This window comes from Osmia lignaria, chromosome 14, assembly GCF_051020975.1.
Source record: "Osmia lignaria lignaria isolate PbOS001 chromosome 14, iyOsmLign1, whole genome shotgun sequence".
Taxonomy (NCBI): Eukaryota; Metazoa; Arthropoda; class Insecta; order Hymenoptera; family Megachilidae; genus Osmia; species Osmia lignaria.
In genome coordinates, this window is record NC_135045.1 from 6,263,843 (window position 1) to 6,289,223 (window position 25,381).

At 37.2% G+C, this 25,381-nt stretch overlaps 2 protein-coding genes across 3 annotated transcripts in view; one reads left to right on the plus strand and one right to left on the minus strand.

Moving 5' to 3' along the window:
* LOC117605745 (alkaline phosphatase-like) overlaps positions 1–25,381 on the minus strand; it is a 162,731-nt gene that overhangs the window by 47,251 nt on the left and 90,099 nt on the right. The gene's annotated exons all lie outside the window — the stretch shown is intronic.
* LOC117605747 (caspase-1) overlaps positions 1,196–25,381 on the plus strand; it is a 56,379-nt gene continuing 32,193 nt past the window's right edge. Inside the window, exons 1-5 of one of the 2 annotated variants that reach the window (XM_034327420.2) lie at positions 1,196–1,788; positions 5,105–5,361; positions 15,044–15,219; positions 18,511–18,631; positions 22,861–23,620. In XM_034327420.2, the coding sequence (XP_034183311.1) occupies positions 1,262–1,788; positions 5,105–5,361; positions 15,044–15,219; positions 18,511–18,631; positions 22,861–23,105 (1,326 nt within the window). In that variant the 5' untranslated portion in view covers positions 1,196–1,261 and the 3' untranslated portion in view covers positions 23,106–23,620. Of the gene's footprint in view, positions 1,789–5,104; positions 5,362–15,043; positions 15,220–18,510; positions 18,632–22,860; positions 23,621–25,381 lie in introns of those variants that run through there. The other variant, XM_076692228.1, reaches the window with a different exon arrangement.

Consider the following 25,381-nt stretch of genomic DNA (forward strand, 5'->3'; position numbering starts at 1 on the left):
CACGATCTAATGAAAAGAGCAATGAGTCATTCGTCTAATAGATAAAACGAACGACGTTCTTATCAATGAGGAGCAGATCATTTCGCAACGATCGCGTCATCTTTCGCTCGAGGGGGTTTTCATAAATAATTTTGAACGTTGTCGCGGGCGCATTGTGTATTATGATAATCGGTCTTACTTTGGTCGTCGTGTCCGGGGAATGGGATATTGCGGTAGAAAGGGATGGAACGGAGAGACCGGAAGCTCGGTGTACATAAATCTTGCCGGCATTATCCGTTGGAGGCTGACCTGCGTAAAATACTGCTGACTTCCGACGGTCTTCTTATTATTCAAAAACCGTGCGGACCACTCGAGCACCGAGTGATCCGAATAATAACGCGACGTCATTTCAATCCAGTTGTTGGGGAATGCTAGCGATTCCAGCGCTGATAATGTAGCAAGAAACTGCACCGACTGTACTTTCCTTTATTATCATACACTGACCACCCTATCCGCTTATCACAGTCGATTAAACCCTAGGAAGGTGTTTTGCAACAAATCGTTTGTCCTCTGACTGAATTGTCACGGTGAAACGTAAAGACAGATTCGCAAGAAAATTAAATTGTTAGAGAAAATAGAATACAAAGGATAAGAAAAGAGACAATGGTTTTGATAAATCGTTTCATTTTGCTTAGGCAATGATTTATTTATATGCTCAGTGATTCACATGTTTACTTGTAAGCTTGATGATATTTTTTCTTTTGTATTTGATCACTTGAATATTTTATTAACTATACTTTTGGAATATAATACAATTATTTTACGCAAATTAATAGGAGTCTCATATGAACAAACGCGTGAGTCACTTCATTTATCATCGTATCCCATCGTAGATACCTGATAAACGAATCGATGATCTGTAATATTTATTATTATAAGCAAACTAATGATTCACTCGAAAGTGAAGTACCAAATTGGAAATCGAGAAGGTCACACGTGAGAAAGGTGTTAAGCTTGAAATTATTCATCCTAGAAAAGATACATATTGAATATCGACGATTGTTGATTCATAATTTTGCTTTGTTTCGAACATCCCCACCTTCCACAAGTAGACAGATTGCGAATGCATTTGAGGTTAACAAAGCCCTGAATAGTAACATCGATGCCTATACCCTCAATTGGATTGTGATAAGATAAGCGTCGCATAAAACCGTTCCGTTATCTCGGTTCTTCGTGCAGAGACATATTTGCAGTTATCGTGTACAATTGGGCGCGAGTGAAGATGAGGAAAGCGTCAGTTTCTGGGCCTGAAAAGCCAGGCACAAGCAACGAAAAGCAGACTGGCAAAGAGGAAAATCAATCTGCAGCGGGTACGAGTAAGAGTAAACCTGAGAGTAAGCCTGCGGCGAGCAAAACTGAGAATAAACCTGCAGCGAACAAAACTGGGAATAAGGCTGCGGTGAACAGAACTGCGAATAAGCCTGCAGTGAGTAAAACCGCGAATAAAGTTGTACCGAATAAAACTGAACCCGCGAGGAAACTAACGGTGAGACAAGCTGAACAAAATGGAAAGCAGACAGTGACAAAGAAAGCGCAGCCTGGATCAAGTGAAAGAAACATCGCGACGAAGACTCAGTCTACGGTTAAGAAGAACTTATCGTTTCAGCAGACGAAGGACATAGAAACTGGGAAACGGTCCTTGCGGACGGAGACGGGAAGAGAAGTACACCTTACTAAAGGGATATTCGAAAGGGATATCGAGGAAAAGATAGAACACATCGTTGACGCGTGGTCATTTAACAAACGAAAGTGAGTGAGAACTGTATTGCCTTGAAATAAGCAACTCGCTCGGGATCGATTAATTGCTTATTACGGAGCAGGTATGCTATTTGACTTGACTTTGTTCCCCGACAGAAAATTATTTTTTTTCTCATTCTGGCATTAAGCGACTCATTAAAGAAGAGGGAATAGCGAGTTGCTTATTTCGAGGCAGAAACCACTTGCTTATTTCGGGGCAATACTGTAGATATTATTTTGTCGTTTCGTTCCAAAATCAATTGATCGATCAACATTTTTCCTCGGCGCGATAACATTGAACGAGCAGAGAATCAAGATACGCAATTTTTCATTTCTTTTGTTCAGATATCGAGTTTTAGATAAACCTGATTTCGCAGCGAGACATCGACGATACGATAAACGGGTGAACGTGATATTTTTTGTGATCTAGTGCGTGCTATATTGCGAGAATTACAGAATGGCGAGAATTACAGTTGAATTAACGTCGCGCTACTACCGTCGCGTTTTTGGTATTACATATCAACTGGAATATTTCTATTTATACCGGGTGTTTCTGAAGGACGATACACTGTTAAATTTTATCAGAAGAAGTCGGAAGGTATTAATGAACTCTTTGGTGCAAATTGATAACAATAATCAGTGTAAGATACTAATGACGACGTACAGACAAGTTCGCTGTCAATATTATTTGATAATTTAAAATATTTATAATGTTTTAGCTCTAAAACGGTAGAAGGTAGAAAAAAAATTTCATTAGAACTTCGGTATTTTAATTTCTAATTTTATTGTTTTTTAATTGGATTAATCTATCGTTATAATCATTTTTCAAGGATTTATATTTGTGACGTAACGACGAAGCGGAGCTAGACGATTACAAAATGTTTTCGAGTTCAAAGGAAACGCGGTGGACCGGTATAATTCCGGTAATTCATTTCTCTTCCAATGAACATTTGTCCGGTAATGGGCGGCAGGTTCGTGCATTTATGACTAGTTTGTAAGCACTCCTTTGTCAACCGACTCGTTACTCGTGTTCGTGTGTAGGAATTTCTACAATTCTCTCGCTGCAAGCGTGTCTGCATTCAAGTCTTTCAACGCGGGGAGTAGAATATCTTCAGTCGTTTAAAAAGCTCCGATCCACTGTCTCGTCGCGTTTTGTGTTTCCCTACTGTTCGTTCTTTGCGGTTTCCTCTTTACGGTTCGTCTCTCTGTGGTAGGTGTTTCATTTCTGTTACCCGGCGTAGCCGTGTAATTGTTAAGTTGTTGCAAACGAAATTCGTGAATTTAATCAGAATTATTTTTGGTATTTATGACGTTGATACAAAAATAAATTTATTTTTCTTCTTAGAATTATAAATTATACAAAATTATGTATTTTAGTTGAATACTCCCGATCAACGATAAAAACATCAAGTTCCATCTATACTACGGTTGTCTGAATTTCCTATGCGCATTTACTTGGCTAACTATGCATCCTAGAACTCTATCTCCGCGTACAGTTCTGCGTTAAGAAGATTCGTGCACGTACACACGCGACCAACAACGCGTATCTCGCGATAGTACACAGCAACTCTGAGAATCCTAACTTCCAAACACAACAACCACACTTCACTCTTAGAGAACTCTCGGTGTTGTAACAGGAACGTGTATCATCGTTAAGTGCAACGGTAGTTGCCTGCCTGCACAAGAACATTTCATTGAGTACGAAACACCTGATCGCGAAACATTTCACAGAGTTGTACGAGCTGTTGCGGTTAATTTTTCATTTGCGAAAATTAATCTGATATTAAATGAACGGTGATTTTTCCTTTCCCAAAAATTCACTTCTCAAGTATCTTCTTCTGAACGAAACGCGATTACGGGTTAACTATCCAGGTTCACCGAGTATCATGGATAGTTTACTTGTTTTTCATCGCGTGAAAACGGCGGTAATCGGGCTCAGCCCTGTTTCTCGGTCAGATCGTCGTACGTACGCGTTTACACCGACGCTACGGGGCCAACGTGCTTCTTAAGGCGATAAAACGAGCGAGCCGTTACGAGAAGTTCTTCAGACCCGGATTGCGATCTAACTTAAAATTAAATTGACCGTCGGATGATTCGGTGGACGGTGTTCACGTACACCTTGAGAATCCGTACACCGTCTACATTGGCCGAACGCTTTTTCCTTAGTGGCAAACACGTACGTGAGTGGAAAGTACGAAACAGCTTAATGCACTTTGAAGAGCATCGGCGAAACCTTCTCACCGGATTATAGCTTGTCACTCTCTTTTAAGAAGAGAAACGTGCACGGTTCAAACTTGAATCCACCACAAAACCGTAAAATTAACAGCTTAAACGGGCTCTCGTTTAACCTATTATAAGTAAAAGGTACTTGAAAAAGATTTCGAGACAGAGATTGAAGACTTGAGAATGTTCTTTAGAGCAGTTATGAATTGAAAAGAAATCTTGAAGAGCGTTCAATCGGACGTTTATGGATTCTGTATATGAAAAATTAGTTTTTAATGTTCTTCGTTATTAGACAATTTTGTAGATTGAAAATATGTTCTGTGGTTACAGGAAGTAGAATTAGTTTCAATTTTATTTTTAAAGCGGAAGAATAGTAATGTGCTTTATAAAAGCCCCATGGGAATAATTAGAATTAATCGCCGCGTCGGTCGTACAAGCGTGGAAAACTTTTCCGTCGAAGCATGTTCGGCCACGATGTCTTTCATTTTCGTCTCGTAGACGTTATTTGTCGAGCATCCGCAGCGTGTGGTGTTGTTCCAGCCAGTGTGCGCCACTTTTGCGATTCAAAATTTTACGAGCGACATAAAAGCCGTCAGCGCGCCGCATCGACACCGAACAACGCGGCTACACGCTTCGTTTTTTCCTCCCGTTTCGCATCGATCGACCACGTCCGGGAAACAACGAAATTTGGCGACAGACAAAAATATACGCGAACAAGTTATTGCCAAGCCACGCTTGCATCGTAATCGTAAAACAACAAAAAAAAAAGTGTTCTCGACGAGCCGTGTAATTTGCCATGTAGCATGTTCAATATTAGGCGAAGCGAACCCAGTTGAAAGAACAAACTACATATACCGCCTGTATGAATCTCTGGTATAAACAATATTCGGTGATACCGTGGCATTTCGACGGGGGTAAATTGTTTCTCTTTATGTTCTGCTGAGGGAAAACTGTAAAAGTGTGAAATCGATGCAACTTCGATTAGAGCTTTTTTGACTTTCCTCTTCTTTCGATTTTATGATGCCAATCGCCGGTGATCACCACGGTATTGAACTTGTTAATAATTATTTGATAGTTGTATTGACTTTACTTTCATCTGTTACAGATTATCCCCTCCGAAAAGGTCGATTACGAGAACCGTTCGAAGTCGAGTGCAAGCAGACGATGAAGAGTACAATATGAATCATGCCCGAACAGGTGTTGCGTTAATCTTCAATCACGTACACTTCCGGAAAATGCAAGTAAGAATGGGCTCAGAAAAGGACAAAGACAGTATTTCTGAAGTCTTAAAGCAATTGCAGTTCGATGTTCGATGCTACGATGACTTATCATCGGAAGACGTTCTGCAAGTATTGAAAGAAGGTAAGTGAACACCATTTATTTTTAACTTCATATAATTTTTAGGGATGATTGAATAATTATGAAAATTATTTGATAAGACTCGAGGCATTCGTGACGTAATATTAAATAATGGAATCTGAAAATTTTTTATTCAAATGCTTCTCTCTTCTCGGCTAATTAATTATCTCGAAAATGATAAATTAATCACCTGGTCAATGGACGTAATAATTTTGATTGTATCAATGAATAGAAAGAAAGATAGATGTGAAAATATAAACGAATCCTGGAAGTTTTTAGAAAATGGCACGAGAATTATTATCGAAATTACGATAAAGATCGGATCGTTTCCGCTATGAAATTTTGATTCGAAACGGTGCATGCGAAATTCGAGGTGGACTGGTTAACGTGATTTGGGACATGGAACACGTTTTATATGTAGCTGGGGACAGATTTTAATCATTTTTCTGTGCTGCTCGTTAAACAACGCGTAATCCGTAACAACCGACAGAGAGGAATAATACGCGAAATAATTTATTTCGGTTGCCTTCGTGTAGCGAGTCGCATTTCCATTATTTCACTAACGTCGTTTTAGTACAGTCGACTAATGTTTTGTTTTATTAAAAAAAAACGTGATTCTTCAGCAATTTTATGTTATATCAGGAATTATAATCCACGCATGAATATTGTTCCATATTTTTATTACTATCCTTCTCAATGTTTTCCCAAATTGAGCTATAAATATTGAAGGGTCGTAGAGAAGGATCGAATGATATCTATCACAATCTTGACAGCATCTTCTCCAGAGTTACACTTTAGATATGGTATCAATATCCCAATTCTGACTCAATAAAACGCATTTCTGATCACAGAAACCTATGGAATCTTGTTCCATAAAAAACTGTGTTTACATCACTGATTCGCGCACAGTAAATTTCGTAAAATTTATGACTTGCAATTTTACTTCTTTTTACCTAATTTTCAGTATGCGATTAGTATTCGACAGAAAATCACAAAAACTATTGTTCTACTCAAGAGAAGAATGAGTTTCACGTGGGAAAAGCAGGACAAAAGTTACCTTTAGAAAGAGAATCCTTCATACTCTGAGTACATTCGGGACATATTCGTCCGTAGGTAGGTAAATGGTGTTCCTAAATTCCCTGAGGGTGTGGAGTACCGTAAAATGCTCGTAAAATTCACATGGTAGTGTTAGGGGACGGATTCTTGGAACCTTAGCTCGACAAATCGTGGGTAAACCATTTGAAAAAGGGGGACAGAAACGAAAACCGTGGTCGTTGGCGAAAAGTCGACGGGCGAATCGTCGTTTTCGTTTGATTTTCCTCTTTACTTACTGTTCATCCATTCAAATATTGACACAATAGGCGTCGCCCGTCACCGCGACCGTGTCCGACATACATTTATCAAACCCTTTTGTTACCGTCGGACAAAGATGTTCTTACGTTGTCGTGGAAGCGTGAAGCTCGTAAATCGTACGTCAGCTATCTCTATATAGATCGTAACAGTCGTGTGTCTGGAAGGTTTCATTTAAAAAGCTCTCTTCGAATCTGCTATCGGAATGATGAATTTCAATGAACGCGTTCTGCCTGCAACATTTCACCTTCTACCACGATATCTCTATTCATTACTTTTGCGGATCAACGATGATCGAGGAAACAAGTTCGTTCGTTCGGAATATTTTTGTTAATTCGAACGAGGCTTTTGGGAAAATTATTCCTTGATTGCTGATACCGATAGTAATTGCAATATCGCGCAGAATAAAATAGATTGTGAATTTTGAGATTGATTTTTTGAAGCTATACATTGTTGAAAATTTAATCTTTTAACAGAGATATGACATTCTCTTGTTACAGTAATTGCGAATATATTGCAAATATATTACAATTGTACAAGTAGTTGCAATAATTCGTGAAACGAAATCGTTAATGGCAAATGCAATATTATTGAAAATACATATTCTACGTTGGTCGTGTTTGAACTTTATAAACAATACCATTATCTGTAATGCGGTCATATTGAAAACATCGATGAAAATCAATATCGGTGTAATATGTTGTTTCAATTAAAAACAAGATTAATGATATTCAACCTGAGTTGTATTTTGTATAAACAAAAAAAGATAGAGCAATTCATTTCATCACAATTTATTGTTTAATAAATTCTTATACAATAATCTGGATTTTATTGAGGGATTATCAATAATTTTTCTAAATAACTTTATGGAAGCTTTTATAAAGAAAGAAGATGGGTAACTACATCTCGAGTACAACCATCCCGACATGGATAATGACTACTGTCGATGAATAAGCATCACGAGAAGTTACACAAACATTTTACAATGAAACGAGCTCATTAACCGTCCTGCTACCTTGGATGGTAACTGGTTTCCAGCAAGATATAACCAGCAGAGACAATCACGCGAAACAGGAACGTGAGGGCGTAGTAGAGCAGAAAGTCGGATGATCACAGAACTTTATAATAAGCGAGAAAACTTTTCATATTCCACTGGCCGGGAATACGTCAAGATATATCGCGTCCAGTTTATAACTATTTCCTGCTTTTCGTTTTTCTACATTTTTCTCACCTCTGTCGGAGTTCTTCCCTCGTTACTTCCTTTTTTTTAACGCGACTCGTCTCGAGATGCAATCGATTCGATTTTAACAGACAATAGAAGAGAAATAATTAAATTCCACTCGGGTCACTTTACAGCGAGCTGTTATGCAGCACTCGAACTTGGTAATTGGAGATAATTAAAAATTGATAGTGAGAAAAGTTGTTACTCGTATTGACGAGGAAAGAATTCAAATGTTAAACATTCAAGTCGTATCGTTGTTTAATGAACCGAATATTTAGCAGAGTTATTGCCTTGATTGTCGTCGGGGTCACTGATAACCAGCGACACGAAGTTAATCTAACTAAATATTTATAAGAAAAATTTTTGAATAATTTAATAATTAAATTCTTCAGGGTTAATCCTTGATTCCATTGAATTATTGGTTATCGAATCTGCTTGAATTCTTAATACTTTTGTGACTGCATATTTCATGAAATTGATGGTCCTTCTCAATTTATGTTTCGTTTTATATTGAAAAAAAGATTGTTGAAATAATTCTTCTTGGAAGCTTTCACATATTTATTAATTAATCAAGTTTTTAATTTATTATCATGGAATTTAGTGTAACAGTTTTTCATAAATTTCTTCGAAAGTAATTTGCTTTCCTTTTCTATCTAAAGACGAAATGTATGTAAATTATTTTGGTATGTTTGCTAACGACAAACACAATATAATAAACAGTGCAAAACAATAATAGTGCACTGAAATTTACCGAAACGTTTAGGAAGTAATTGAACTTTAATCGAATTTTAATTACTTGAGCATTCATTAAGAGTCGTATCGAGCTTCAGTTGTACGCTTCAATTAAATTCAATTCAATGTTTAATTAACCATTTACTCACTGCTTTTAGCTTAGAAGGAACAATATACAATATCGGAAGGAAAGAGTGTAAGATTATTGACATTTTTCTATTCTAGTAGCGAATAAATCAATGTTATTGTTCGTTGCTTCGCAAAATCATTCTGTTGCCTTATTGTTTCATTGAACAAAAGTATCTCTTTCTTCGTACTTTCTCTGTGCAATTTTCTTTTAACGTGAATTACACGATCCCACGATTTTAGAACAGAGAATTTAAACTGTTCTTCTAAAATATATTTTCTGTTTCGTAGTTGCTGTACTAACCCTTTTTCAAATTTTCAATTATATATCATTTTACAGATTTTAGTTTTAATTTTTAGTTTGTTAGCTTCACTTTCGTTTAGTTTAAATACCATATTTAATATTTAATATATTTAAATTTTGCATTTACTTTTTTAGGATTTTCCATCTTTTAAGAATAAATTAATAAATTTAGCAAAAAATATAATGTTTGAAGTGTTAAAATACGAAAGCGTGATTGAGCAGAGTGCAGGATTAGTTAGATACAGTAATAACGAAGCTGACTAGTAGTGTATGCCGGTCTGATGTCCCAACGGCAGTAGTACAGGTCAACGGCACATCCGACAAGTTACGAAAACGTTGCTGTAGACCATAAAAAGCAGTCGCAAAAACTTATTCCAAACATGTAAATGTAGAAGCTAGTCAACTTGACTTTAGGAAAAAGTTCGGTGTTATTTTTAATGCCTCAATTTCTAGCAATAGCTGGCAACGTTCCACATTCTCGTACCGTGAATTCAATCGAATTGTGAAGTGGGCGACAAATTTTTTCCTCTAACCGTGTCTCTTATGTCTTTACCTTCTGACTATCTCATTGCAAATATACAAATTCATTTATTATCACGATATTTTCACTCCTAGTCGATGATCCTCGGAGGATCTTGTTGTTTCTTTCGATTCGTCTCCCCAACCTCGCTGCAAACTCGTCCGAATAAACACCATTACTCTTTTTTCTGTGTCCCGTCGGTGTGGAGGCAACGTATCGTCGTCGCTGGATCCGATATCGGCAAGCAGAAAAAAAAAAAAAAACAACAAGCGTGTGCGCGACGTTTATTTGCAGAGCAAACAACGTTCTGGTCGGTTCTCGTCGGACAATGCCGACTAAAACGGGTGAAAAACAGGGGCCGACTGGTAAACAGTTAAATATTCCCGTGGAAGAGTGCAATTTGTCCGGTAGGTTTTTAATTTGCTGAAAAAATACGGCTGAGGTGTAATCAAAGGTAAGCGAGCGACGAGCGAGAAATAAGCAGCATTCAATGATCAAACGAATTGGTGTGCAATATCACTCAAGAGTCAAGGATAAATACGTACGATCCTGAAAACGAGGTGAAAACGTTCGAGTCAATTAACGGTGGTTCGAATAACGATACGCGACGCGATTTAATAATTCACTTCACGACTGGCTAGTTGGTTGTTTCATGGTTCAGCACGTATTAAGGCTTGTTCACACTGGCTTGCTGCCAACGAACGTGTAGCAGACTGGATATATACCGAAGATCAAACGATACAGTTTCATTTTCGATACGGTCATTTATATTAATTATAATTATAAGCATGATGGTAGAGAATATTTTTTCTATAACATAAAATTTCAGAACATGAAATTAATCCATGTTCCATTTCATTATCATAAACATCTGATTGATGTTTCTGAATTCATTAACTAATTAACTCATATTTAATTATTTGCATTATATGCATAGTAAATTTTAAATCGTACGTTAGCCAGTATTATGAATGGTTACGAATTCGCCTCTATTCGTTATGTTTTGAAGCTGCAATTTTAACGAGCCACGAAATATTGATGAGGGAATAATTAATTGACGATTCAATGGGAACTTTATTGTATCAGCGCAAACAGATAATTGATTTATGAAACGTTTACCGAAATCCTTCATATTTTCACGAACTTAACCAGTCTTTCCAAGTTTCTTTAATAATTCAAGCTTCTTCCTGCAACGAGAAGAAAAATTAGAACTTTCGGTGCGCGTGCATATTTAGAGGAGCATGTATATCCAGTGCAAATTGAACTCTTTGGTATAATTTTTTAGGAACGCTCTGAAAATAGAGGTGAATTTGGACGTGCTCATTCGTTTGCTCTGAAAACTGTATCGAATGGCGGAAGTACGGTGCAAATATAGTTTTCGCAGTTCCGCTTCCTCCTCGTTCATAATTTCTGCCTTTTGGGATGCAATTTTCGCTACCCACGTTTCGGTAACTTCCGTTTGGTAAATACGAACGGAGAAGAAACAAAACTTCATGTTACTAATTTATGATTCACAGCTTTTATATTGTACCACTTCTTACAATATAACTCATGAACTGTAAACTACGGGACATCGGCTGTCAATGTGTTAACAGATAATTAGAAAGATTTCTTGTTAATAATACTGCTAATCGCATTCGGGTATTTGAACAATTATCCTCTCGAACGTAGCGGGATCATTCGCGTATTTAGTTTCGGCGAGAGTATTCTTGCGAGTATTCGAAACACAGCACAAAAGCACGTTTCGAATGCAATGAACGAGCTCTATTCGTAGCACGCCTTGTTCGCTTCGCACGCTCGTCAAAGACATTGAAAAATTTAATCGTTTACTGCTGTCAAGGGTCTTCAATCAAAGTTCCCGCCCTTCGATTTCGGGCGGATTTCTCTATTTTTCATGAATCGAATCGAATCGAATCGAATCAAGAGTTCGCAACGCGTTGAGCGGCTTTCCAAACGATTGTGAACGAAGCATCCAGCGCATCCAATGGATTTTCGTTTCACCGTTCGAAAAGGCGCACCATCAAGAACTTTCAGCGCGCAGATTTTTCATTTTCGACTGTTCGAATTCTGGGCGATCCTCTTGTTATATCTCTGATTTCGTGCCCTTCACGAAAATTGAATAATTCATACACGGTTTCGCGAGCAGAAATTTTCTCCTCCAAAACAGGACTTGGTAAGTTTAAGCAAAAGCAATCTCGCGGAACGGATGTTCTTTTTCAATTTTGTACTACTGCAAATAGTTACGTTACGAAGTTGAGATTCATTCGGTGTTAGATATTGTATGAATATAAATTTGTTGTTACAGTGTAGTTACTTTCGTTCTCGTTCCATTCTTTTAATTTCAATTTTCGTCCTCGGTCTGTGTTTTCAAACGATTCGACGGGAACTGACGTAACCGGGTTACGTATAAACACTTATCGACTCCGAGCATCGACGAAAAGAACGTAATAAACGCGTACGAAAAAAGAAATGCTTTTAAATGATTCTCTTCCATAGATATAATTATAGAAAACTTGGAGGTGAATCAACGTAATCGCGTCACGTTTAAACGCTTATCGACCGGAACGTCGGCAAATTACGGAAACTGTTCACGCAGAAAAACGTGACCGGAACGCACGGCTTAATTATTTGCATTTCTTTCCTATAATTCACGCCTCTTCTCCCTTCCGCGCTGTACCTGTCACCCTATATTTTCTTCTCTGACTGTTCGAACTTCCGTGCATCTCGGTGCACTGTGAGTGGAGCACAGAGAGGCTACTCGCATACAGCTGCCAAAAGCTGCATTTCAGCCGGTGCTTTTAACGTCGAGTCTACGAACCTTTCATGAGCGCATACCATGTACAGAATGTTTCGTAATATGTGGATAGAAGTTTAAGTGTGAATTTATGAAAAACCAGTGGGATCACCCAGCGTTGGCTGAGCATATAATTATCAGAGAAACTTGTATATTTCAAACTGTTTTTACTGAAAAATATTATACAAAATTCGCATAGGTACTTGAAATAGTAGAATACAAAATTATAAAGGGCAAATTGTCAGTAATTATTTTCATAATTTGTTAATAAGGTGAATTTGACTGAAGGAATAAACTTTTAAGTTACCCGACTGGTTGATGTATCAATCAGCTGTAGGGTAGTTTGACTTTCTTCAAAGGGAAGTGTATGTTTCTAAGGGATACCGAAAGATAGCACAATTATCTTATTATTAGATGTGGGAAATAGGTTAACGTTCAGCCTTATTGCGAATTGCCCCAGAGAAGCATATTCTGTACGCTTAAACATCCTTTTGTCTACTCGAAATCATTTCGCTCGGTTCGCTCGAGGAGTTCTTTGTCGTGCATCTGTTTCGTAATTAATTCGACCGGAGCTTATTTGTCTGAATTAACTGCTGCGTTTGAGGCAAAGAACAGGTGAACTTTCATTAGAGCAGGTGCACAGAAATCAACAAAACCAAGTTCTTCCAGGTGTTTAACTGTCTTTATCCCTCTCCTTTGAATACGAGAGATGACTGAGCTCCAAATAGTCCATGAAATCGTAGTTGTTTTCTGGGTAAGAATTATTTTGTAACTTTTGTTCCTTTATCGAATTCAATCTTCTTTACTGCTAATATTTTGAGGCACAACGCGAGTTCTCGAAGTTCGACGAAATTTTACGATACAAATAACACGGTTAATACTTTAAATATCAAAATATCAGGGCACGAAGTTTATGCTTCAGGCTGTAGGTCATATAAAGTTTCAAGTAAAGAGATCAGAATTCAACACTTGCTACTTTTTAAACGTTCAAAGTTTCAGTTTTAGAGCCGATGTTTCGAGATTTTTCGTTCAAGATTCACGTTTCGAGATAACAAATTTTGAAACTCTAAAAACTTTGAAGAGAGTACGGGCGAGATTAGCAACTTTATCGTAGAAAATTAAAATTAACTTCTGTAATTTGAAAGGTAATGGGCACACATTACTGTGCAATCTAGGAAGTCTATTTATGAATATTAAATTGGTTATTGAAATTCAAGAAATAGTATTTTTTCATTTTCTCTCATACGATAAAACGAATACGTAACGTGTTTCTGACTCCACTTTACAAAGTACATTAGACTCTCTTGTACTGAATTGTCCTTAGAAAACAGAAGCACATTACACGAAGGAACGTTCCAACTTCGGTGAAACTTTCTCTGCTTTCTCGTACTCTTGATGCATGTAATGAAAACGTGTCAAGAGTATCCACTTACCTACTGTTTTAAACTCGTCCTCAAAGTATAAACGAATTATCATACGCGAAGCGTACAATGGAAATGAACGGTTGAAGGGGTGAAACGCGAAATGAATGAAAATTTTGCAATTACGTGTCGTATGAGAGAGAGCCGTCGAAAGGGTAAATTATGTTACAGCATCGTGTGAAAATTTCGGGAGATTGCTATTTTCAACTTTGCTTTAATCGCTCAAGATCCAATAGTTTGCGAAATACGTATCGCGAAAGAAATTTTCCGAACAAAATTTGTTTATCGTCGAAGCAATATACGCGTGGCATGAACAATTAAATTATTGCATCAAATTCGCACGAAGACAGGAATTAAACAGAAGGAACGGGTTTATAGATTCGAACACCGCGCACGGGCTTGCCGTACCAGATTTAATGAAAGGATTAATTAATTCAGTGTGGTCGACAATAGTGGTGACCGAGCTGTTTACCGTGATGGGTCATACGCAAGCAAATCAAGAGGTTAACTACGGCACGTATTGTTCGTTTAACCTCTCACCCTTTCCAATTTCGCTGTTGTGTTACCGCAGTAAATACCGTCGGACTTGAAAATCACTTTTGCAAACAATTGGATCGCTTTCATTGAATGGCACTCTAAACGAGAAATCCTTCGAATTGCACGTTTCATTCATACCAATTGCTGATAAATAATTATCTAATTGTTTTATTAATTCATTTAATATGAATATCAAGGGTATCAAATCATTCCAGAAATATGTCATTCATTAATATAATGATAGAAAATGAATAATAACGAATTATCATAATTTCTATAAGATAAAAATCTCAAAATTTATATAAACAATCAGATTGTGGAAATCTGAACACTAAAAGCCGATGGTAAGAGAGATGTATCGTTTACCTAGAATGGTATTTTAATGTATCCAACGTCACGTATGAAACTCGAGCACCTGTAGCATCGCGTTCCTCTGTCCATCCCTCTAATGCTAATCGTAATTGAAGTTGATGTATCAAGATATACCGCGAGACAGTATAATCTAAACACGCAGAAATAGTTAGCTCGGCAAACAGCACGTGATTCTCGTGGATGGACGTGGAAATGGCGCGGGTGTACTTAGCTCTCCCAATATTGTCCCCTGTATCACCTACTTTGGCAAACAGTCAGTGGCCGTTATCAGGGGGTAGCTGCGAATTAATTAATCCTTTCATTAAAGTCGCTGCGGAAGACCACACGGATGCCGACTGTCTGGTGGTAGTTGTTCTGTCGCACGGTACATCTGGTTACATACATACGTTCGATACTATGTATAAGGTCGAGTCGCTGTGGACCCGTTTCATCGCTGAACGATGTCCCACCTTGGCGGGAAAGCCAAAGCTGTTCTTCATTCAGGTGAGCAATAGATTTCAATGTTATCGTATTAACTGCTTAGAGACAGGAAGCCCATTAACGCGTTCAATGCCATTTTACTCGCACATGATTGACGCGACGCTTTATTTTCCATAGGAATTCATCCATATTGTTAGGTATTTTTTAATTTTTTAAATAGTTTCGGAGTTACTGATAGATGTATTTAAAATAGTAACGGGTCATATCGTTATAATATAGAGATCATTTTAACCGTTTAAGTAAATAACTGAAACGTTAGCTTTCCGTTCTTCATCAATAAATGTGCAATTCATACGTCGTTAATGAATTTGCTTTGCACAACATTTTAGCCTGTAGCGTTCAGCTATCGGGAACAGAATGCAATCGTTCGTCGATAATTATTCATTGACGCTCGCGATACGTGTGCAATCATCATAGATATCGTTCTGTTTATAGTTAATGAAGATAAGTAATATCTTTGAAAGCAACGTTTCATAGCATCCTCATCTAGGATAAGATTAATTTTTATACGATTAAAAAATAACTAAAATTGCTGCAACTTTCAAAATTAAATAATAAATAAGTATAACAAGAAAATTGAGACAGGGATTACTATTCATGACTTGTTCAGGCAACTATTATAAATCCTTATCACAAGTGTTTCGGTTTTTCAACTCTCACGATGCTTTCTCTACCGGGATGTTCTTTATTTGTGTCAGTGCTGTGTCGTTAATTTTGCTTGCGGTCCAAGGGAATGCACAGTTAAAAGCCTAGGCGGAGAAAGCTTTATTAATAGAAAGAGAGTACAGTGGCCACGAACCGTGCATGCACAACTTCAAGGTCCCTGTTGGTCAATTTTCTGTTACGAATGCAGCCTTTGGATTTACGAGACACTGCGCGATGATAAAAATTTTCCCAATATCACGGATCGTATTGTTCTGAGATTTTATTGAATTACGAAGGGAAATGTTCTTACTCTGCGCGGATTACAAAGGATTTCATAATACCAGCATTACAAGGAAATTGCTGGAGTTACACGAACTGTTGTTTCAAAAGAGACTCGCTATCTGTGGTGATTAGCCTTTTTTATCGCCGTCATGAAAAACTTATTTTATTCAATGTTTTGCGAACGCGATTGCAGATAAAAGTTCAAATTTCATTCATTTCGAAGTCATTTGGTAAAAAAGTAACTTTACTTTTTTTTTATTTTGAAGAATTATTTTATCAGTAGATAAAATTTTATCAGTGAAAATATTCAAAATATTTCATACGACTCTTGTGGTCATGAAATTGTACAATTTGCGAGGTTGGAAATACGAAACATTGAAACAACCGGGAGACAACAGGATAATGCAAATATTTCGTGCGATGATAACGTAAATCTTGATTTTCTTTGCGGTGTAATCCTGGACGGTTCTTTTTCCATTTATCTACTTCAGGATGATCTCTCAAGGATTTGCGAGGCGAAGCGCATTATCGCGCAAGCGTTGTGTTTTTTAGCTCCGCAGACCGTGAAACGTGGATATATCCTGCAGGATAATGGAACTGTTCGCGTAACGCATCAGAGTAATTAAGATTACCTTGACCCGGGAACAAAACGAAACGATAACCATGAAAAATTCCTAATATAATAAAAAAAAAACATTTCAAAAAATAGATCACTTTCCTATTAAAAAGAAAAAAAAATGAAAAAGATACCGCTTGTCTCTCATCAAATTGCTCCTGATCGCTCGTCTCGTTTAATTCATACGTCATATTCAACTTCACGTGTGATCACGTTTGACAAAACGCGAAAAAGAAGCTTTAGTGTTGAAGCTTGCAAACAAATTTACTGCCACGCGTTGTTTTCTCTGTACGATCCGATCGATCATCGTGCGACGTGTAGAAAAATTCTTCGTGTGTTAACGATCAATAATGCGAAACAGTTTTTCTATCAACTTTATATACCGTCTGGTATGAAACGCTCGACGTTTGTAACAAACACGCGAACCAACAAATTCTCGGCGAAATTAAAATCGCGAAACAAATTGAGCGAGCCGTTATTGAGCTTGCTTGCGTTCGTGCAGACCTCTAAATATTGTTCATTCAAGTAGCACGATGGAGGCAAAAGGCAGGGTGAAGAAAAGGAGAAATATGTTTGCTACGAATAGGATTAATTTTCACCATAATGAGCAGATGGAAACTAGGAAACGAATTTCAAACTGTACAAAATTTATGGTCCAAGGGGAAAATATGTTACTGTTAAGTGACGTGTTTGTCTGCCCTAGTAGAAATACTGTTCACGATGATTATTTTAATATACAAAAAAAGTTTTCTTAATATTTCAAAGCCAGCCACTGGATAGTTGAAAAACGTTGTTAAAAACATTGAACCCTTTGACTACGAAAAGCGTGTATGTACATAAATACTTATTAAATGCCTACGCTGCAGGGGGGATTGTCGATTCCGAGATCGCTCGATCTTAGCCGATCATGGCCGAGTGATCGGTACGGGGGGGGGGGGAGCGTGGACGGTTGAACAAGAAGAAAAGATGGCGTCGTGGTTGACAGGCACGAGAAATTCGGTTCAGAAAATTCGTGATTATAAAGAAAATAAAGGCTTCAAGTTTTAAAATGAGTGATTTAAGAAGCTAGCCCAAGTCTGCCTCATGGAGGGTACTAAATTCATATATTATTAGAGGAAGAAGATTAAAACTAATCGCGTTCATTAACGGCGCTTCCTGAAGAAGGTTACTTGGTGCAAGAAATTAATCCGTAGCCACGGAGAGTTCAGAATTGGACGATAAAGGACAGGTGATAATAGAGGGAACAAGCTCATTCTCGCGAGTTGGAAGAGCCACTAACGCGTTGGTTTTCCGGTTCTTCGTGAAGAGCGGCGAGGCGGAGCGCTAACGGAAGTGGAAAAGACGACATAGTTAATTATCCGCACGGCGTTTCAAAGGAACATGAAAGAGTTTTATAGTTGACGAGGTTACTTCTCAACTCGTTTAACAAGCTCTTCACTATGCGCTACGTTGAAGACGTAGCGCGCATGACGTTAACTTGTGAAATGTTTCCTGCGAATGCAATAACCTATGCCATAACCTAAAAAACAAGGTGCTTGAATGTTTCATTTAAATTTAATAATTCGACTTAGAATATATAGAAAGTTATCTAGAAAAGTTATTTCTCGAATCATAAAGATTATTTCTTAGAATTGTTTAACAAGTTCAATGTACCGCAATGAAAGGTGTAAATGAATGCATAAAGTGGCTGTTGCCACGTGACAATTTGGACGTTTATTCATGTATTTTTCTTTTTTTGTTATTTTTCGCAGGCATGTCGTGGAAATAAAGGAGATAACCCAACGAATATTGATGTAACGGACGGTACAAGTGCAACCCCCTACACGATTCCTTCCCATGCGGACATTATGATTGCCTATTCCACTAACGACGGTAAGTAAATGCACCCACTTACGTTCGTACGCTTTTTATCGTTGTGCATGTACACATATGCCATTTGTAAACTCGTTGCATGGGTTATTCCGTTCTCTGGTGTCTGAACAAACTTTTCATTCTACGTAAAGGAAAGTACAACAATAATGAAAACCCGGTGGAATGTGCAGTGAAAAACAAAGCTGAACGAATTTTATTGTAAATCTTTCCCGGTGTTACAAAAGGGTCCGTGTCGTCGACCATTAACTTCCTGAGTCTCTTATAAATAATTTCGTTTATACTTGACTCGTTAAGCCACTTACATACTGTCTACACCATTCCTTGTTGCGTTATAACGAAGAAGAGGATTTAACGATTCCCGTGTCTTTTCGCCGATAACAAACGAACACGAACTCTTCGGGGTAGCTCGAAGCCTCGTTTGAACTCGTTTAACCCTCCAGCATGTACATTTTTTCTGTCAGACTCCTCCCTTGAGGATAATTAACTGATCTCCATGAAATATTATTAGCTTGACGGGATAGCTAGGGGCAATAACGCTTGTGATAGCGTACTTGCAGCGCGGTTAAAGGTATATGGGTCACTTGTACCTCTCCGCTATTTAGAATTATTCAAAAGATTCTTTAACGAGAATTGCAGTCTTCCCAACTGCATAAAGTGCAGAGTTTCTTCTTTGAACGGTAATACTCTTTTGTCTTCTTAAAGTTCCATTTTTAAAAAACATTTATTCCTTAATCTAAGATTGAGTGGTCTTAATTCTGTTGCCTTTTGACGTATCATAATAGAATATCTTCCTTGTTAGCTCGCGCAGAAACATTTTGTAGAAATTTATATAGGTCACCTCGTATAACCGTGATGTGTGCACAGATGCAGCGGGTAAATACTGAGGTTTCCGTGCAACGAAGTAAACTGCTTCTCTTAACTGACACGTCAGAGAATAATACGAGCAGCCGCTTTCATAACGCGAAGAAATTTCGAACCGTAACGAATCACAGCCATCGACCGGAATCAATAGTCGGTAGAGGGTGTTTCCATTGGAAAGAATAGTAAACGGGAGTCTGTAATTTATTAGGGAAAACGGGGTGGATGACTAGTCGAGGCTCGGCTACGTGCTGGGAACATAATTTAATTAAGTTGGGAAATTTGTTTCGTGGAAATTAATTGAAGGCTCGACGTTCGACAATGTCGGCTAATTATCGTCGCAGGGGTGTGTAATTGAAAAGGTGGCTCTATTAAAATCGTCCTGCTGAAAACTCGCGAATTCACGCCAATTTTACGGTATATTATTCGCGACTCCTCGGGATGATTAATTCTCCCATAGAAAACGAAAAAAGTAGGTCACCTTTTTTTAGAAAGAAAAATAAAAGTGCGAAAGAGAGGGTAAAAGAATTTTCAGGGTATTTCATCGATTCGTTATGAATCTAATCGGTAGACGAAATTTTAATGGATTTTCATGGTCGAAAATTGAAACGATAATCGAAGCGCGAGCGTGCACCATTGCAAAATACTTTGACGAAAATAATGGGCGTTATTTGATGGAGAATCGCAGCATTTAAACAGAGAGTACGGGGAAATGGATAGACGAGGTAGAGGAACAAATACCTTCAATGTTTGATCAGTGCGCGTTGTTTCGTTTATACCGATGCTCGATGCACCGATGTGTTTTCAGCTTGCAAACAAGATAATAGCCAATCGGGCCGGTAACGAAATTATTTGATAACATTCTCCGGGTATTCCGTGACAAAGAACCGCGCCTGTTCAACGCGCATTCTACCACAGGAAAACGCTTGGTTGCTTTTGCAAACTTCCTACTTAATGATATTGTGAACACGTACTTCTATAAATATATTTTCAATCATTTGTGAAATATTTCGAAGCCTCTTGGGATAATTACTAGCAACCAAAATGCCCGATAATTAATATCGATATCATAGTGAAATGTTATCGAGTATCATTGAAAGGTCTATAATATCGTAATTGCACGTTAAATTGTTGTCAAATTGCGCCATACATCGTGATATCAAATCTCGAACGATTATTTCGTGATTATGTTAAGGTAGAATTCATACAATTATAGTGTAATTGAATTTCAATAATAGCGAATTTGGTTTCATTTTAATATCTGATTTACTTCTGCTGCATCTGGTTCATAAATCTTTTTAAAGAACAAGTAAAAAAAACTATAAATTTCTAATTTGACGAATCTTTTCGGCCTGCGAGGAAGATTCAAGGGACAAGCCTAATCGCGTCCTTTTACCACTCAGCCGGTGGAAAGAAAAGATTTGAAAAAAGCTTGTGCGACGTGCCACAAGCGTTCCCTAAAAGCTGCAGTTTCGCTGCCGAGCTTTTTTCCTTCGTCGGCTCGGCGGTATTCGCGGCACTTTTCGCGCTGGTTTCCCGCCTCGCCAAGAGGCACTTTATTCCTCGTTATCGATCACAATAGACGAGGACGGAAGTACCGGCTTCTCTTAACGCGGCTGTCGGAGATGTATACGCTGTCTGCTTGCTAGAAACGCCGAGAGGATGGCGGGAAAAACGTGCATCCAGTCGCTGCAAGTCACAGACAATCGCGGGGAAACTAGGAAAAAAAAACCGTCCCGCTTTTCATTGTATCTCGTTTCACGCTGTTCGCGATATACATTTTTCCACATTTTTATTTATCCATTTATTTGTGTATATATTTAACGGGGCGGGCTGTTTAAATGATAAAAGATTGCGATAATAAAAAATAGAAACATCGCTTATTGTTGGATTAAATACTGAGATGCATTGATAAGGATGCGGTCTTTGATTTTTTCAAAATGCAAACTGGGCCATTTATATTTTGCTTTCTAATTAGAATTAATGAGTGTTTCGTATTATTAATAGGAATATCTTTAGAAATTGAGTATTCAATATTTTTCCATTGAAAGGAAATAAAAAAGAATCGAGGGTTGAATAGAAGTGTTTCGTAATCAATTTTCTCAATAATGAATGTCTTCGTGGAAATTATTTCCGCATAAATCGTTCTAAATAAAACGATGTATTTTAAAACACGTTATTCCGTTGAAATATTAAGATGCTCTGATTTCATTTCCACCGTTCCTTGCACAAGACAGTCGTATTCTAGAAACGTGCATCACCATCAAGCAGACATCCAAAGATACGAATGGCTTCATGAGAAACCGTCTCTTACAGTGATGACAATTGCGTCCAAGTTCTGAAAAGTGACAATGCTATATATTCGTATTCTTCGCGATACATTAGCGTTCTGACAGCAGCGTGTTTCTTTTCTTTGTCTCTATCTCATCTGTCTATTGTTCAACCACAATTATTTCCCCGCCTTTATTCGCGTATCACAGAAAATATATTTTCATCTGGGAACTCGATCCATCATAAGTTTCTCCTTCAAGTGTTCGCATGCTTTCGACGTTTTCAGTCTTCCTTTCTCGTAATTGACGTGTTTTATTCCATAATTGTTATCCTGCAATATCACAATATCCCCCTAATATCACAAACGAGTCTATAATATATTAATTATTTCTTTTCAAATCAAACGTTATCGAAACGCGATTCACCATCCAAGATCAAGAAATAAAGAGAATAATTCACGAGAACGGTAGAAGTACGAGTCGGTGTGAAAATAATTTCCAAAGTTCGATCAATCTCGGACGTCAACGTCGAAGCTTTTTTTTTTAAACGAGCGCTGCATTCGCGTGGAATGTACGATTCTGAGTTGTGTGTATAGCTTTACGATCCGAACAACGTTCGAGTTATTTCTAGCAAACCTAGCCAGCCAGTCATTAAGGCCGATCTTTAGCCACCGGTTACGTGGACGTGGTTCATGAAAGCAACTAATGACCTCATCAAGGACCGTCCATCATGCGGGAATACAGCGTCTTTATAAACACAATCAAGCGACCGCAAACGTCAGGAACGGGATTGTTGTTCGTATAAACTCGTTTAGAGCTGTTTAATCCGATATCCTCGGTTGTGCTTTTGTTCATTTCTTCCGAGTCCATGTGTTTCTTCGTATCGTTGTTCATTCTTTTACACCAAAACACATCGCATAAAAATTTGAACAGCTGTTTGCATACAACACCTGCTTCAACGAGATCGTCGCACTCATTGTTCAAACATACAAAGCATCAGCTTCGAACCGTGCTTGTACAAAAAGAAATGCTTCTGAACAAGAAGAAACTTATAGCCAAATCGCATTATGATCAAGATATTATTTTGAACGTGTCTTCCAGGCTTCTTCTCATTCCGAAATGTCGAAAACGGTTCCTGGTTCATACAGGCTCTTTCCGAGGAGCTTACTCAAAACTGGCGAACCCATGATCTAATGAGGATAATGACTTCAGTGACTCGTCGTGTCGCCATCGATTATATATCGAATGTATATGACGACGAGACGAAGGATAAAAAGAAACAAGTTCCTTCTGTTGTCACCATGTTGACGCGGTTAGTGTACTTCAGTGATAAATCGTTGCAATAATGGAAAAGGAAGAGAGGAACGTCTACAGGGTTAGCTGAAAAATTCGATCGACCTGTTTTATCCATGTAACAAGCATGTTAAAACATCCCCTTACTGATTTGCGGAAACGAGAGCTGGATGTGTTAACGGAAGATCGAAATTGCCGAACTGGAATTTAGTCGGTTGATATCCACAACGAGATCCAATTACCAGAGAAACGCGTTGACCATGGAGAAACTGGGAGATTTTCGATTGGACGGTTAATTAATCCATGATGATAATCGATTCTTTTAGTACTAACACGAAACAGATCTCCTGTATAAAAGAGGATAAAAGGCAAATCTCGATCTAATCGATTCGATCGCGTAGAAGATAACACAACCGAGGCTGATTAGATTAGAACATTCTTACATATTTATGTTAGTTGAAGTATTAAGGAGAATAATCTGTTAATGTAGTTATAAGATAGTATAGGTTATTATAACTCTTTAATTTGTTATTTTAAATTATTTTTATTACAAGTGATCTACACGGTAGTGATAATTTTTTTATTTTATACTTTGCAATTCAAAGTTATACTGTTAATGCTCAGTGCATTTCCAATTTCCATTTCAAGTTTGCTAATTTGAAAATTATCTTCAGAAATAAAGAAAATTCAGTTTGATTTAATTGACTGATTTCTGATGGAATTATCAGTTGATACCTCCTTAATCAAAAACTGTAATAATACTTTTAAAATATTTTTCATTATTTGACCGAAAGGTTCGCTGTTTATGGTACCAATATTTTTACCGGAGATTTTCTTTATCTCCATAGTTCGATGCTAATCGGATGAAAGTTTTCGTAGCAGACGCTTCGAATTTTCCAGGAAAGATCGGCTGAAATTCGCGAACTTCGGAAACTCGAGTAGTAAACCGTGGAAAAATGTAGATTCAATCTTGCTGCTGAATCCATTGTGAGCTTTTAGTTAGCACCACCGTAGACTTTAGTTGCACAGCAGAGTTTAAAGAAGACTTTATTCGTTCAATATAAGAAGCGGATAACCGAGTACATACGTTATTTTATTTCGTGCTATTGGGAACGTTTAATGAACACCACAAATAATTTGATGCAAAATTAAAAGTTATTTAACTCTTGCAAAGAAACTATTTTAACTATATTATTTCGACGGATAATAGTCTTCTTAATACGGTTAATGGATTTGCTAATGAAAGCACTGATTAAATTTTAATAATTATTAAGAAGAATGGTACAACGTCAAAATGAAATTCAAGTGAAAGAATATTTTCAATATTTTTAATTTAACAGTGAACAATTAATTCACAATATTAAAACGTACGATCGTTTTTATTATTTACGGAAAATGCAGCAGAGAATACAACTACGAATGCTTTTAGTTCTATGAAATCCGTAATTGGTCCGCTCAACCATAATGGGCCAAGTCCAGATAACTTCATTTTCTGAGAACCGACTTTAAAGCATAATTACTGCTATCAGCTAGAAAATTTATAGAGCATATATTATATACAATATGTATATATCTTCGTGTTTGAACATCTTGTTTATTTATTTTACTTTTATAAAGAGGAGAAATTCCTTTCATTTTGAAATTAGTATAAAATTAAATTTAAACTATTATCTCAGTGATTCATGATCCAAAGGTTGAATAATTATACATTTCTAATTTTTTTCATAGTCTCGAGATGGAATGTAATTTAAAATATTATGAAATTTAATCAAGAATGATGAATCAAATTTCTGATGGATTTTTGAACAATTGATTGGAATTGAATGAATACAGTATTTTATGTATGGTTTTCATCGTATTAATATCACCAGCATGTGTAATGTAGGAGAAGGTATTAATCGATGCATCTGTTGCATTAACCAGCATAGCGTGCATATCATACCTTATCATGTAAATCCGGATTACTATGTCAATTATGACAAAGCTAACAGTAATTGTTGAATTTTCTCAGATTAGCTGTTTAGAATAATATTGACACAACAGAATGAAATACCAGGTTAATTTTCAATAAACCGGATTTAGCTTGTACATGTCGTATTCCTCCTTCGATCATAATTACTGACCTAATTATCTGCTCAATTGTTATGGTATAATCGTAGTTAGGGAGATATTTATGTCTGCAATTTATTACTAATAACCAAATATTGTGCTTTTTATTGTAATGAAAAATACAAAAATCAAAAGTATTATTTCTTTAATTTTTAAGCTTATCTCAATAATTGTAATGTTATAATTAATAAAATTTTTTATTTCTTAAAGCAGAGAGAAG